Source organism: Struthio camelus, chromosome 1 (genome assembly GCF_040807025.1).
Source record: "Struthio camelus isolate bStrCam1 chromosome 1, bStrCam1.hap1, whole genome shotgun sequence".
NCBI classification, from domain to species: Eukaryota; Metazoa; Chordata; class Aves; order Struthioniformes; family Struthionidae; genus Struthio; species Struthio camelus.
Window position 1 is genome coordinate 200,438,106 of NC_090942.1, and position 16,992 is coordinate 200,455,097.

General features: G+C 35.4%; 1 protein-coding gene across 3 annotated transcripts in view; it reads right to left on the minus strand.

The window, feature by feature from the left end:
• PAN3 (poly(A) specific ribonuclease subunit PAN3) overlaps nucleotides 1–16,992 on the minus strand; it is an 85,955-nt gene that overhangs the window by 32,808 nt on the left and 36,155 nt on the right. For all 3 annotated transcript variants that reach the window (XM_068930169.1, XM_068930168.1, XM_068930167.1), the window contains 2 exons: nucleotides 14,542–14,703; nucleotides 5,903–6,053 (listed from right to left, as the gene is read on the minus strand). In XM_068930169.1, coding sequence (XP_068786270.1) covers nucleotides 5,903–6,053; nucleotides 14,542–14,703 — 313 coding nt within the window. The remainder of the gene's footprint in view (nucleotides 1–5,902; nucleotides 6,054–14,541; nucleotides 14,704–16,992) is intronic.

Genomic DNA, 16,992 nt, shown 5'->3' on the forward strand with positions numbered 1-16,992 from the left:
ATTGGAGGTGACTGATCCTTTGAATAACCTGCACTAAATAAACAACTATTAGCCTTAAGAGTCCAAGGTCAGATACAAAAACAAGGGAAAAACCAGCACTCATCTAAAACAGTGAAACTGCTGCAGTGCTAGGTACTTATGGAGGCAAATAAATTTGGATTCACAAACTCAAAACAGATCTCACCAACTTCATTAGGATTTTAATCAGTTTGAGCCTTACTAATATTAACATTTAACCACAATGGAATAAAATGAGATGGCAGAACAGGAGTAAAACACCTGGGATAGGCAGCAATTAGAAATTACTGCAGGAAAGAAAGTGAGAGGAAGTGGTTAAAAAAAATTTAAGTCTGTCGTATTAGAAGGTGAACATATATTCCTAGTGACTGATACTGATGGAAAAAGATGATACTGAATACGGGGCTGGTAACAACGTGCAACATGATGAGCATGGAGCCACTGCTCACAGAACTAGATAAGCTGTTTTCAGCAAGGGCAATTTACAGAGATGCTCATCCACATGAGGGCATAAGAAAAATTGCGTTTGCCTATTCTAATTACAAGAATATTTTATCTCCCCTTCCACCTCCTTTTTTTTTTTTTTTATTTAAATAAACATGCCACTAATCCTGATTAAAAATAACACTTAAGTTTTCTCTATGAGATGCAGTTTAAGCTTGCCCATATAAAATTCAAATACCAGTAGGAGTACGAAGACACAAACACCAAAAGAGCTGCTTCAAATTGTCCTTCCTGAACCTCATCTACCGTTAAAGACAGCTTTCAATTCCCTTTTTCGATGAATCTTTATGAATCTTCATGACTGCTTCATGAAGCAGTCAAATACTACCTTGCAAGGTTATCCACAAGAAAAAGGGCTTCTTTCACTTCAGTTATTCACATCTAAAAAACAATTACTTTGCTATGTCACAATGCTGAGAGATAGAAAAATTCCAGTCTAGACCTATTTCTGCTCCGATAACTGGACTACTTACAGTTTAGCAAACCATATTTCTAAACAGAACTAGTTCTGTAATAGCTCTTTTAAGGAGAAGATTACAATTTTAATTTATTTGTTAGCCAAGCTACAAGCATATTAATTATAATTTTTGTTGTTCCTGGTATTAGAACAGTTCTCAATTTTGTAATCTTGGGGAAAAAAACTTATAGTTGAGAATTGTTTTATTTTCTGTATTGAAATAGCTTGGGGTGGAGGGCTGGCATCTTGACAAAACATCAAGTCTATGTTAAAGGATAGCACAATAATCTGAAAATAGGGTATGAATAATGCTAACACAAAAACAAGTGATCCTCTTTGTCATAACCTTTTATTCTTCTACAGATATTCCGTAAGAATAATGATGGCTGTCATGGCATCATACTAACATGAAAAAAACATTTGGAGGCTTTGAAAACAATCTTTGAAAATCATCTTGTAATATTAACAGCTACTGTACAAGTCATGTACATATATCTGAATCTCATGCTGCTATACTCATCTTAGGTAGAGAAGGAGATCATATTCACTTATAAAAATTAAATTGTCCCTCTACTGTTATACTTTCACTTCTTGCATTGTTTTCATTTTTGAAGTTTCATTGCAACTGAAGAAAGGGAAGTGGCACACTTTGATATTCAGTTGAGACAGTGCTCAAAGATATTTTATGGTATAATGCTTCTGATAAAGCTTTGTAATACATGTAACGTGTTTGAATTAAAAACTAAGTTTTATTTTGAATCTGAGAATTCATATAGATAAGTAGAATTAAAGGAAAGGCATAAAGACTGAATTCTCATCACTGATTCAATGTCTATAGTTTTTCCTTTCAATGAAAATTGTAGCTTACTGAGTGAAACAGGATTTCATTCAGCTCATGTGTCTGCAAATCAGTTGGCCTACAGCATAAATAGTTTTAAAAATAGAGGAATCCAACAAGTGTTCCACACACCTTTTCTTACCTTTGCCTACAAATTTACTCACTGCAGCCATATCCTATGCCACTAATGATAACACATTCAGATGTCAAAGATAAAGCAGTTAATGTTATTAACATTTTATTGACATCATGATCTGTATTTTAGAGACATTCTAGACTACTGGGTCCACTTCAAGAGATGACTAATCAAAGTAAATAATAAAATCATACTACTTCAAGAATTTCTTGAAAGCTGCATCTTCACATTCAGAAAATATTCCCTTTTGTTACAGGTTTTCCATGAGGTCATTAGCACTGTAATTGTGTATTTCCAAGTTAATTAGATCTGCCTAATTCCCTAAACAACTTCAGAGTCATCAGTTCCTCCTCCTCCTCAATTTTATTTAAGATAAAACTAATTTTTCGGGCTCTTTGCCTTCTTTTCTTGTGCTATTCTGGTATGATTGTGGCACTTCCTCAACAGAAAAACTTGCATCATATTTGACAGGGGAGGTCAGAAGAATCTCTCCGCACCTCTTTGTGCTTTAAGCCAGACAAATCTGCTCAGCTGAAAACACTCATTTCCATCTTGGTTCATGAGTTCTGAGAACTACACTCTCCTGCTCACTGACCCCTCTAAGCCAGCCGTGAATGGAGATGTGTCAGTAAGACGCTGCTTCTGCACATCACCTTTATACTGCTGGTTCCTAAGCCCGCAGGCTGCTATTGGCAGCAGGGGAAGGAGAAAAAAAAAAAAAAAAAGAAAAAAGAAAAAAAAAGGGGGGGGGGGGGGAAGTGAACAGGCGGGTGCACATGGTATGGGTAATGGGTAACCACTGACAGGATCTCTTACATTCTGCATAAGCTCAGAGCCGGTCTTGGCTCATAGAAGCCTAAATGGAAGATAAAGAAGAATATAGAAATAAATTCTAAATATAGAAGCAATGGAAAACAGTAAGTGGCTGTAATTTAAACGGATGACAGAGGCATCACTTCAGCTGTAAGCTGGCTTAGGCAAACACACCAAAGATTTTCTCTGTTGGGGGCTCATAGATATCTTATCCCTCTCAAGTTTAATAAGGTAATGATGTTTTATCACTGCAATGAAATCTGTGAACTTCTTTCATACAGATTGTTACATACTTTAATGGCATTGTTACACCGAAATTCCTATACAGAACTGCACTGCAGACTTCTTGGCAGAAGTAGTATTTGAAGAAAGTCACCAAATCACTCATATTCGCATGCAACTGCTAAACAGAAAGTGTTTGCAAGCACGGGAATGCAAGGAGCTAGAGCGGGGTACTGTCTTGCAGAGCTTAAGGAAAAAAGGTTTGCGCAGGAAGGACAGACCTGTTCAAAACTATTCAGTAGCAGTTTCCTCCAGCTATTTGCATAAGTAGCATTTTTTCCTCACTGTTTTAGTAGTATATTGAAAACTACAGAGATCAAGACAAGTGAGTGTGTGGTAAGATTATGCCAGAAAGCACTTATCCAAGTAGGTGAGACATGTGAAAGTAGGACTAGCCTTCTTCCATGCTATGCCTTAATAGAGATGTCAGGTGTGGAAACAAGAAGTCGTCTAACAGTATGTTTGGATTCATCTGTCATTTTTTCAGTATTTCTGCAGCACTGCTAAGACAGGTGGAACAAATATTTTCCAGGGACATCTAATCTTGTGAACTGTTACTCTTCAAGTACTAGATGTCAAAACGTTTTTGATTTACACCTACTTTTAGTGAAATTTCCAAAATTAGAGCTATGAAAGAACTAGGTTTTTTCCTATCCTCAAGAGAGAAATCAACAGATTGTACTCATCATTTATCTACTTCGGAATGGATGAATTAAACTACGGAACTTTTAACAAATCATTCCTACAATATTTCCTTATTCCTTCTGAAATAATAATTTCCATCAGTACGCTGTAAGCTACTGTAAGCAATCTTAATCTTCTGCAAACATATAAGTCTTTTACATACTTCCTGAAAGTTATTCTGCTGGAGAATATACGCTGTTTAACTGGAAAGAGACTTAGGTTTATTTAAAAGAGAATTCTTACAAACACTTAATGTTCATTTGCATTTTGAATTCTCTTCAGCTTATCGATAAGTTTGTAATAGAGCCCTAAAAAAAAAAATCATTTTTAATGACAACTTCACAATATGTTTAACTCTTCTTTATTCCGTTATCCAATACAACCTGGATGGTGAAGTTTTCCCACACATAAATATTCTTCTCTTAAGAGCCTAATCTTTCAGAAAAAACACGTCCTAATTCACCTTGAGGTAACAACAGTTTCCGTGGATGTATGCAATTGACAGCTAAGACAATTAAAAAATAAATGTTTAAGGGTGTTATTTGTGAAGTATACTTAGACTCAGAAAATACTGCAATTAATGGAGGGAGACAAGCTTTTAGAGAAATTCAGAGCACCCAGCACAGAACCCGGCTCCGAACTGTATTCACTACACTAACCATACAGGAAGAGCAGAAAAACAAGCCACATTTTCCTAAGTTAACTCTTGCGAATACTCCCCCACCCCTTCTTCTCCATAAACAAACAACAGTATTTGAACCTAGACAGTTTGGCATCTATATTTCTAGGTCCACTAATTTTTGTAAGTACTTCTTTCATAATACTGTTACTTATCCTTTCGAGATATTACTTACAGATAGTAAAGAAATTGGACTGTGAAGGATCCCTCTGAGATCCCACTGGACACTTTCCAAAAGTAGATCATTTTATTGTATGCTATTTAATCCTTTTTACACTTTTCAATCCAGGTGACAAGGCTGAGAGGCATACAAACACAACAGTTTTCCAATATGACTGTACAGCACAATATAGTATGAATCACAGTACTGTATTATGTTAATTTGGTCAGCAGAAGCATCAAAAGCTTTCCTAGCCTGCTCTTGTAGTCATAACCTTGTGCTAGTTAAGTGCCGGCTGCATCAGTGTTGACAATGATACTCATCCCCTTCTTTCTGGAAAGTCTGAAGGTCAGTTTTGTAGATAGTAATTGCTAAAAATCACTTTAAAATTCCCAACACTTACAACAATTACCCTTTTTAGTCTTCCAGCAGCTACCCAATTCTCATTCATCAAAAGAGACTGTACATAAGGAAATTTTCTAAAGAATATAGGATGTGTAACATCCAGATCTGCTGATCTTAAAATTATTTCATTTTTATACACAACAAGTATTAGAACTAAGTTAACTTTTTAAGATCCTAATTTTGAAAGAAGTGTGAACAGCTTGAGCTTTTTAAGGCTAAAAAAAATCTTGTCACTGAGGATTCTCTGACTGCATGGAACACATTTAGAAAAGAATTTTAAACATGGAAAATAATTCAAAATGAATTTTAAAAGTGAGATTACCTGGTAGGACAGATACAGTAATAATTAATGAATATTTTGCAGGGCAAATAATTTTAGGATACATTTGTCTTCTACTTTCTTTGTTATTCATTAAGATTTTTTAAGCCCTCATCTATGTTCATTAATACTGAAAATAATTGCATCTAGATTACAAACCCTAGAAATAAATCAAAAGAATGGACCAATGTATTGCAATCAGAGCACAGAGCACACTCATTTTAGAACGCAGTTTATTTCTGGACCACAGCTAGTTTAAATCTACTTCAGACACTGCTGTACCAAGGACAGCACAGAGCACAGTATGTAGTAATACAGCACCTCTTTTACCCCCAAGAAGCAGGGTAAGTCAGTTTGAATTAACTTCAGTGCTGTTGTAGTTGAATAAATTTCATGGCCTGCAGTATGATTTCCATTCTAGTAAAAAATAAAATCCAAGTTACTGCACTTTCATATGCTTGAAGAGTCTCTTAATTTTAAGAGCTAAAATAGGAGGTGGCCTAGATTTATACATGATTAACCTGATCACTAGCTCTACAGGGTTGTGTTTAAAGTAACTATAAGATAAAAGAAGCAAGTCTACTGCAAAATATTATTCTCAACTTACCTGGTGCGAGCCCAGCAGTAGCAGGACTTCCCATGGAGGGGTGAGAGAACAGGGCTTGAGAGAAGGCAGACATATTTGACTGGGATACGTTACTCAGCCTGGAGGTTGATCCTCCTTTAGGGATAAACTCATTTGCAGTAGGATTTGGTGTCTGTTTTAAAACAAATGTAAATTAAATGTTTAAGTGTGAAAATAGAGACAATACCTATTTGGTATAAAATACTTTCTAGACAAGCCTACTGCGGGCAGGGGGAATAATTTCAAGTTGTATACACCTTGTTGACAAGAACAACAGATGATAAGCACCTGATCTGCACAAACATATGTAAATGTTTCTCTCTAGCTTACATTTGAAATACAGTGTTAGCAAGCTTTCCGTATGAACAGTTGAGGTATGACTTCATACAAACACTTTGCGAAAGGTTTTTCCTAAGCATCTATTATATTATACTGACATTTGGAGAACAGACTTGACAATGAGGAAGCCTTGCCACTGCTGCACAGACTGTTAGTATGTGATTTTAGAGAAGTCATCTCAAACTAAGTAGCAGTTTCAAAATAAAGCAACAAAAAAATATTTCTACTGATGAAAGGTCATCTCTGCCTCTATTTCCAGGATGCCTATATGTTCCTTTTTTGTGAGGTTGGCTTCTGTTTTAATGAGATACTCTATCTACCCAGAACCTTTAACGGTAAGTTTTAATTTGGTACCACAGACACAAACAGCAGCAAAGTGACTATCAAACATTTACAAGTATGTAAAATACATCATAACTGACACTGAACTTCTCTTAAGACCTGTGCAAAGGTTTTCTTTTCTATAGAGAAAAAAAAATCCTAATTGGAGCTCAAAAGACACGAAGTTTTTTAACGGATAGTCAGTTTCAAGAGACATTAGTGGAAGAAAAATGAAATTAAGCCAAAAAATAAAGCTGATTATTAATGAACACACTAAAGAAGAGCTTGAACATTATGATGTGTTCATTGTCAAAGTTAAATATATTTTAAGTTGCATCAAGAGTACCGCTCAAAACTATCTTTAAAAAAAAAAAAGAGGATGTAAAATGAAGTTAGTAACAAAATTTTGAAGAGGCAAAAGATGCTGTTTAAAAAAAAAAAAAAAAAGATTATCTTAAAACAAATCATATGGGACCACTTTGGTTTTAGGCAGGTTTAAAGTAACAAAAGACAACTGTTAGTTAAATTACTTAGATTACTTAGATTTCCATCAATATGAATAAAGTAACAGAGATGTTAAATTAGTCTTATATTAGAAAGAAGTGTGATTATAAAACACTGCTTTAGACAGTGAAGAAAAAGTATTTGAAAAGTATCCTTTTGCTGCATTAACTTAACATCTTTATTTGGAGACTTCAGCCAGATATCATTAATATTAATGTACTTCAAAGTACTGGAAAGGAAAGGAAAGAAGCAGTTGTAAAATTAAAGATGATGCTCAGGTTTAAAAGCAAGTAGTAAGAACATAACGTAGCCTGTAACAGATCAAGAATGGAACACTATATATTCTACCTTAAACTAAATAATGTAGTTGGAATTTAATATAATGCCAGGTATTAGTCATTCTATGTGTGCATGTCCGAACATTAAAAAAGAGTTATAACCAGACTGCTGAATTAAAACACTTAGACTTGCATGGTTAAAAAGTTCCTAAGAATCCTAAAATGATTCGGTCACGTTTAGTTAAGGAAAACTTGCTGAAGTATACACTAATGCAGCAAAATAAATACGAAGTTGCATTACACAGACTAAAAGCAAGTTACTAACACATTTAAACTCAAAAGGTAACATTTTGGATCTATCTGAACTTTAGGTACAGGAATAACTGTAAGAGAATGTGTCAAAAATCTGGCATGCAACAATTAGACCAGTTCTGCAATGAAACTGGAGAAAATGAATAGGGTGGTAGAGAGTAAGGTGGAATTTGCCCAAGTAGTTTTATGTGATGAATTTTCAGCCGTATCACTACTGTGAGAGCAAGTGACAAAGAATTTGTAGAATTTTATTAAAAACACAACGTTTCAAACAGCAACATGAGATCTAAGTTGTCCATGCTTAAAACTAGCCTTAGCACATCCACAGACCTACCACACCTAAATACTGGGTTCAACTAGGAGACAAGAGCAGGAGATAGCAACAATTCTGAAACATGCAACTGGAAAAAAATATTACCTTCTGTAAGGTATCCTCAGCCTTAAATAGTGCAATAGGGAGTTCCCTAAACCCTACCCACACCACTCTGGCTAAACACTTCTCATTTTTAATAACTGATTCAATCAGTGCCTACAGAAGAGGACTGCTTTTAATCTCTAAAGACATTCTGCAAGTGTTCATAGACCAGTTTGGGTCTCTAAAACAGTCACTTACCTATCAGTCATCATTTTTAGATGAAATTGCTTGAGAACTCCACTTTAACCAGTGGATGTTTCAGTCTATTCAAGTAAAAGCACCTAACCTAGAAAACTGCTAAAGCTGTTACGCTGTAGACTTATAAATAGCGAAGTAGGTCACAAGCCCAATGGAAATTCAGTTTTCATTCATTTTTATGTCACAGCTCTGACAAGATCAGAATCAAAACCTGAAAAGATGGTGCATTGTTTCTATGCAACTTTGATATAAGCACTTTTTATGGGTAAATAGCTTTGATTTGCATAAGTAGCCTCTTTATTATAAAAGCCTGTTTTACTTCTCTGTGATGATGCAAACATGAAGTTTTAAATCCAAGACCTTCCCCATTTTTCAAAAAAGATGTAAATTTTTGTTCCAATTTTTAAAAGATCTTCTCAACGTTCAAGCCGTTTTCTAAAATCAGAAATATATCTGAGCTCCAAACCCACTAGCTAGAACAAACTAAACAGACTAGTACAAAGTTTTAATAATTTCTGGTTCAAAAAAAAAAAAGCTAACACTGTCAGAAAATTTGAAGCTTTAGCCACAGAGAACATATTTATATGTATTACATTTATGTGAAGTGGTAGTTCTTAGAACATCTCCAAAAGCATTTTAATCTGAAGCACAATATTATTTTTTCTGCACATAATTCTTTCAATAATAATATTATGAAACATATCCTATACACATCTATAGCATGTAGACTCTTCCCACCTGAAATAAGTGAGGGAGTGGAATATCAGCTACTAGTTCCTTCCTGTTGATCTCTGCATTGTTCTTCAAACTTTGTAGATACAGAATATGTGAGTACATAATGTTAAGTATACAATTATGCCAAAATTAGGAAGCCAGGCTTGTAACAGCTAAGTTTCCAAAAAAGATGTTCCTAGACCTGAAATACACCCTTTTGCTCTGACAACGCAGTAATACAAAGTTTAAGTTCCAGTGCTCGCTTTAAATTTAGGTCAATGGTAACTTTCAAAAATCTCAGTATAAGAGAGCACGATGCTTTAAACCGCACCATTTTTAGTTTTCTGTGTAGGATCTTTTCAAACTTCCTAAACAGAGCTGTGATGATGAAGTAAAAATATTTAAAATGTTGATAGATACAGTTTTCAACCTCAAATATTTTGATTTCTAATTAGGAGGAAATATCACCTTCATTCTATATTGTGCTCCAATTCCTTACAGCACAGTTTTAAAACAGACAAATTTCCCATAACTGATCATTAATGCCTCATCTCAGAGTAATGCAACTCCTTTACACTAGACTAGACTTAAAAATTTTAGCTCAAATTAAATCTAAATTTAAAAAAGGCAGAAAAAAGTATTAAAGACATTTACTAAACATTTTGAGAAATTAAAAAAAAGGAGATGGAATCAATACTTAAAGAACAGAAAATGAATAATGCAATATTGTTATGTTAAAAACTGAAGAAATGAATGCAGTTCTTAAAATCCAAAGAAAAAAATTAAAAAGCCAGCTACTCTCATTACTATCTACACTATCAAACTAAAGACTATTTCCAGTTTCAACTGCAGATCTCCTCATCATTTCTAGAGATCTTTAGAGGTACATGCAAAATGATTTCAAAGCATTAACATGCTTTCTACAAACTGCATTAAACAAACATAGCTCTGTCAGCTATGTTACATTTTACTTAAAAAAAACCACACACAAACAACTTAGCCTGGCCAGTTTAAATCTAAACCCCTTTCTTCCAGCATATTCTGAAAATATTGTCAAACTAAACCGGGGGTGGGGCGATGGAGGAATGGACAGCACTCCCCCCCGCAAAAGGCACTAGCTGAATTAATGTCTGCATCATGCATTCTTATCAAAATGATTCCATAAACAAATTTCACCAAAAATCACTTTCTTTTCAGGTTCTTTATATTTGAGCCGTCTTAAAGGCATAAGAACCTCTTTTTAGTCAGTTTTACACTGAAGCTTTCAAAGATCATCGAATTCAGTCCATTCAACTCCACACAAACAAAATTTCCGTACCCCTTGTGCATGTAAGAGAATTCAAAGTACACTGTGAAACACATACAAGCATAGACTAAATTCCGACTTAAATTCAAACATGATGCAGATAACAGATGAGACCACAGAAGGTCTGAGAGAGGAGGAAACTGTACAATAGCTTATTGATGTCCCCGCTAAGCACAAGACTCATCTATCTGGTGACTATCATGCTTTTAAATATATAGAAGGGAATGGATTTAAAACATAATGCATGGGGAAGGGAAACAGATCTGTTGTGGGTACCACAGAAAGAGTTGTAAAGACTCCTTAAAGGAAGTTGCAGATGAAGGTAAAGAAAGCTCCTAAAGCAAACAGCATAGAACAAAAAGGTATGGATCTCCATGGAGAAAGGCCATCGGTGGCAGAGCAACACGCAAACCTTATGTACTGTATGTTGAGGAGCTGTATAATGTTAATGGATTTTTGTATCCAGAAATGAGATGAAGACTCCTGTTTCATCAGCTATCAATTTCAATACTTCAGATTTTTCTCTAATGATAAACGCCCAACGCCCCAGTACATTTGTGAATTAATTCTCAACAAGCCCTGCAGTACGGAAGTATTCTGCAGTACAGATAGGGAACTGAGACAAAAAAATTAGGCAGCCTTTTGAAGGTCATGCAGGGAGCCCACAGCACCACCGTGGAAACTGGCCTTCTCTCTCTTACTTCCAGCTCAATACCTCACCACACAAACAGAACTGTACAGCAGTGGCAAAGCCACAACCTTCATTGCTGTGGCTACAATACTACTTGCATTAGTTCTAGTTATACATTCCACCAAAGCCCAGTCAAAGCCAGCTACCTAAAGGCAGATTTCATTTTATTTCAGAAGAATGTGCTAATGTACTTACCATGCTAAAAACTGGAAACAAGCCTTTTTGTCCTCTTTTTATGTTCTCCTTCACCTCCAGATTCATGCTGATCTGTTCTGACATCCCGAATTGCATAATCCTGTAATGGTCACAGAAAACCACCACTAAACTATACCCAAGCTATAGCAGGGCAGTTCTCTGCCAGTCTACTTTAATTATTTGGCATAGTTTTCAGAATGTCTCTTATTCATCCAAAAACATGCAAGAATTGTATTTAATGGTCAGATATGCCATACAACAAAGTTCACTCTATGTAAACAGCAACAGCCATCTCTGTTTCAGCTGGATTCTTTGATAACCATGACATCAGAGAAGGATACATTCTGGGATGTCAGAGCAGCCCATCAGACGCTGGAGGTTGCTAAGGACTTCACAACAAATCTCTTTCCCTTCTACTACTGCATTCATGCAAAATGCTTCCTTATCTCAACCACTGTGACAAGTCATCACATTATACATACCATAATAAGCTCTATCAACTCCACCTGAAGACCAGCTTTTATTAGCTGAATTGCTCTAGTGCTCTTTCTGAAGAGTTACAGGTAAATTCATTAGAACCAGGTAGAATTTGTTGGCTAAAGATTTTTCTTTACCAGAACAAAGGCTCAGATAAAACTATTAGCAAAGTTTTGTTGAATTTGGCAAGATCTCATTAAAAAGTAAACTTGTAAGGACTCAGTATCCTTCTACATTTCTTTAGCAAAATATTGCAAAGTATTATAAAGAATGAATAGTCAAAAAATCCATCTTCTTGATAAAAAATATTTGAGAAAAATTCATTAAGAATTTTTGAGTCAAGAAACAAAAAGTACTCAAGAACTGATCTGTACAATTAAAATCATATCTATTCCTACTACTTTAAGCAGAACCAACATTTGATATTCAAATATACATCCTATGGTACTGTAGTAGCCCAGGATGTTTCCTAATGTAGAGTTAGACATACTACTGAGGAAAGAATTTAGGTTTTCTGTTGTTGTTGTTTTTTAAACATACAATCCAGAATAGAATTCAGCTCACTTTAAATACTTTGTCAAGCTTACATGATTACCACAAAGCTGTATAAAGAAAACAGATCTGTTTATAAATTCATAACCATGCATGAGAAATGGTTATATTGTCTTATAAAATACCTCATGAATTACCTTGTTTCATAAAACAGTCACTTTTCTGACAAAAATCTCTAAACCTTTAAAGACAATGCTTAACTTTGCACCATGAAATACAGTTTTCCCACATTCTAAATCGTAAATCTGGATAAATTCCAAATAAATATTCAAATAAACACATTAACTTGAACACCTGCACCAAGATTTAAAGAGAACATTGCAAGCCCTCAGCAATTTTGAGATGTAATTCTGTTTTCTCATCTTCAAAGGAAAAACATTCCCTCATATAGATGTGCCTCCATCATAATGCAACTATTCTACTTATTATCGCATCGTACTCACCACCAGCCTAAATTTAGTTAGTATAACCTATATTCACAGCTGCAAAACATCTCTAAACAGCCTCTCTTTCAAAAAACTGAAAAGGACACTGTTATCTGTGGATTACATTTGTAAAGTAGAAAAATAAAGTCAATGTGAAATCTCTCGTTTTAAAACCCTACATCGTCATGGAAAACTATGTAATTATATTGTATAATAAGCTATATACAAATAAGATTTTGTAACTCCATTACGTAGTTGAAGGACAAAGAAGCTAGCAATTGTGCAAACACATTCCTTTGCCCTTCAAAGGCCACACTCTCTGCAGCAGATCCCAAAGTCATTGCCACTTCTGCTTCAGGAAGCTAAAAGACTTCAAGCTTTCCTTTGCCCCAATTTCAGCACAAATTTGGAGGGCACAGGTGCTGAGAAAATAACTGCTCCTGGTCAGAAACTACAAGTCTCAGGATACTGGCTCTCCAGCTTCCAGAAACACTGCATTTTTCTGCTTTGTTAAGCAGAGTAGCTCAAAGACAAACCTTCTTGCGTCACAGAAGAGCAGAGGCAATAAGGAAGCACATGAGAACAAACAGGGCTTTTCCTGCCCTTCAGGATCCACTTGAAATTTGAAGATTGATTCCTTAATTTTTCTCTTCTCAGAGCAACTGTCTACTAGTAAAGTTCTGCACTCCCATTAGATACAATATAATAAATCTTCAAGCCTCCAGTCCTTTCTCACTTGGGAAAAGACATGCTTCACTGGCTCCAGCTACTCCTCTGCAACCTTGCCTGGTCCTGGTCCACCAGTGTTTCCTTTATGCTTCATCTTACTCCCACCAGTGGTTTTGCTGCCTTCCTAGCAGTAGAAGGGCCGAAAAAAACTTAAGCCTTAGTTACGCTACACAAAGTAGTATCAGTTTGTCTGCCTCACATTGCCCATTGCTCCCAATTTCAATAACAAATATGTCCAAACATTCAGTAATGCAAAACCAGCACAGGTACGAGGGGGCTCTGGTATGAGCTTCACACTGTCCCTTATATGGTAGAAATTAAGTGAACTGAAAGAAAACTTCAAGGTGACACAATTTTAGTTATAAGGATATCATTGATTTACCCATTTCAATCACTTCTAAAACGTCAAAAAGAACAGAACCCTCACATAAAGACTGAAGTAAAGATCTCTGCAAAGGCACAACATAAGTGCAAAGTAATAATAGTAGCAGTGTTGTAGTTACAACCATTATAATAATTTCCTTCTAAATACTATCTTGAGGCACATCTAGTTTGAATTCCCATTCAAAGGATTCCTCCCAGACAAGAATTATCCTTCTTTATTATCCCAAGGATAACCTGCTACTTTGGTATGAGATGTGCTCAACTCCAGCTGCATCTCTGCTCCTAAGGAGTCAAAGTAAATTCAGAAACAAGACAGTGAAGTAACATATGCACAAGTTTCCAAGGCACAAGTTGAGAAACGTAAACTGTTCCAACATAAAAATGAAGAAATTACACTTTCTGATTTTCAAATTCCCTGAGGGAAATTTTGCACTGAATGTCAATCATTTCAAAGATCACTAGCTTTAACAACAGAAACCTTCCTTATATGAAAATTAACGTAGGAGGCTGCGTTTCTTTGCCTTTAAAGTATGATTAATGATTATTGTTGCTTCTCCTCCATAGATTATAACATAATAAGTAGAGTACATGGCACAGTGGTGGGTGAAGAGAATAAAACATCTCTGACTCACTCTTCTTGAGGGCCACTATGACTACTTTGTGGAATAAATACTTGATGTAATCTCAGCCCCTATTTGGGGTAACTCCTTCTAACATTTTCCAAAATTTAAAATAAAGAATTCAAAATACTGAGAAAGTGACTAATAAAAAGTAATTTTACCTGTAAATTGTTTTCTGTGACTCTGTTCCACCAAACCATATTGATGGGTACTCCTGTTTTACACCTGTCAGCCAGACAGCCAATAGGGTTCTTTGATTTTCTTGCTTTTGATCCCACCGGAACTATCCTCTCATCCAGCATCCCCAGTCGATACTTCCTGGGCTACGAAAAAGAAGGAGAGAAACCAGGCCACTCCTAACAACCCTCATCTAAAACTACACTAGATTAGGTATACTGTGATATGATTTCTGGATTGGTGGAATAGGAAACAATTTGCAAGTAAAATTTATCTGAGACTGTTTCCTTTCAATCCTGACTATTTGGTTATAAGTAACAATGCTTAAAAGAAAAAAGAAAAATAAGCTTCAGGGACTACTACTTAATTATAAGTAAAACTCTGCAACACAAGTCAGCCACTGAAATGATGTGTATACTTTTTTTTAAATCCTGTAAAAACGAGAAATTGCTCCAAAAAATTCTATCCGTACTTCTCGCTAACAGATACCTTCAACCACATCAAAGTACTGAACTCTAACACTTCTCTTAATTTCCAAACAGGAAGTTAACACTGGCCTTTGTATTTTTCTGTGAAAGTTAAAATTTGCCCTGACTCATCTCCTAAAGACTTTGGAGAATTCAGTAAAGAAAATCTTAAACATCAGGTAGAACTTAGTAGCCAGTTACAGCAGAACTCAATGAGGAAAAAGAGATTTCTGTTCAAGTTCATATCAAAACACGGTCAGCTAGTGTCTTAAGTGAAGACAGATAAGAATTACCATGATAAATATAAAGCAACTTGACTCAAACTTGAGAAAATAAAACATGCTTTAAGAAATGAACATGCAGGATACACTGAATCTCAATAGGAGCAACATTCCTATCACACCGGTATTGAATGCTACAAAAGAAACTATTTAAAAAGCATAATATGAGTGTAAATTAGAAAACAGAGGGGAAAAAAAAAAAAAAACTATGAAAGACTTTCAAACAGGCAAAGTACAGAAATTCTCCAAGTTCCTCTGTATTGTGAAACCAGTGCGTATCTATCTAGGTAGCAAATACCACTAAAGTAAGTATCTCAGTATGTAGCCTTTTTTACACTAGGACTTCTTATGCTGAATATAGCAAAAATTGCAGGGTTTGGTTTGTTTTTCTTTACCCTGGGTTTTTGATGTGAAAATACAACCATCACCATCTGAATTTAGACCACGTTTTCATTAATTAAACTTACCTTTATTTAGATACCTACTTCTTCTGGCACATTAGAAGTCTGAATAATATGTACACCTTAATATGCATTTTAATGAATGTCCTCATGAAATAAAGTAAAAATCTAATTAAAGAAGATTCCCCATTCACACAAACACAAAACATAAGCAACGTAACTGGACTACCACAAAATGGTTGCAAAAACAAAACAGATTCACTGATCTATTTCCCTGATAAATCGTAGATTGAAGGTTTTGGAAAGAACTAAAACTGAGATGAATTATTAGTAGCTCACTTGCCTAAAGAACAGGAAAAAAAATCAAAAAAATGAAACAAAACAAAATCTCAACATTGACTATGAACTACAAAGGCAATAAACTGCCTAAAGCTCCATATAAAACTGCCTAAAGCTCACAGCTTGCAGTGAACAAGAGTGAATTTTGCAGGACCAATGGAAATTTGGTAAATGGATCACGGTAAAGCCAAATATTGGTTGCTTACATGGAGAGTCACTCAACTGCTAGATGACCTACCACTTTAGTAATTCAAAAGGGCTCCAGTTTCACAAACTATAGAGCCATAAGGTCTGAGATGCTTTACATACACAAATAACGTTAGCTGGACTTTAAGGGCAAGGCCTGAATGCAGTATCTGATTTTCCTAGCCTGGACTGGAAATAACACTTCAATGAAGAGCTCTAACACCATTTCCTTGGCAGCCTCTCCAGCTCTCTTAATGTCCCGCTAAGGGCACAGGCACAGTCTGCCTCATATTACTGGACTACAATTCAGTGTTAAAGCACATTTCTACTCATAAAAGGTTTTTTTAGATCTTTCATAATAAAAGGTGATCTATAAATATTTTGAAAAGGAAAATTAAAACAAAAGAGGAACTCAGCCAATGGAGAGGGAGGCTGTTTCCTTTACAATGAGATTCAGATTCCAGGCAGCAGAACGAAAGTGTATTTTAGGCTTTACTGAGGGACCAAGGGGATGAGGGGGAAAGAAACAATGGCCGATTCTATGCCATAAAGCAACATAGAGCCAATTTGAACTGACACACCTGTAGTTCACGGCCATCCCGAAAAAAATCCTCAAACTAAAACACCAAAGCGTGAGTAGGGGAGATGAAATTGAAACTTTTTAATTTGGGTGATGTTTAGTAATAAGTAACGATTACAAGTCCAAGCTTTCATCGTTAAAACAAAAAAATATATTAAAAGATAGACAATACTACATTAAC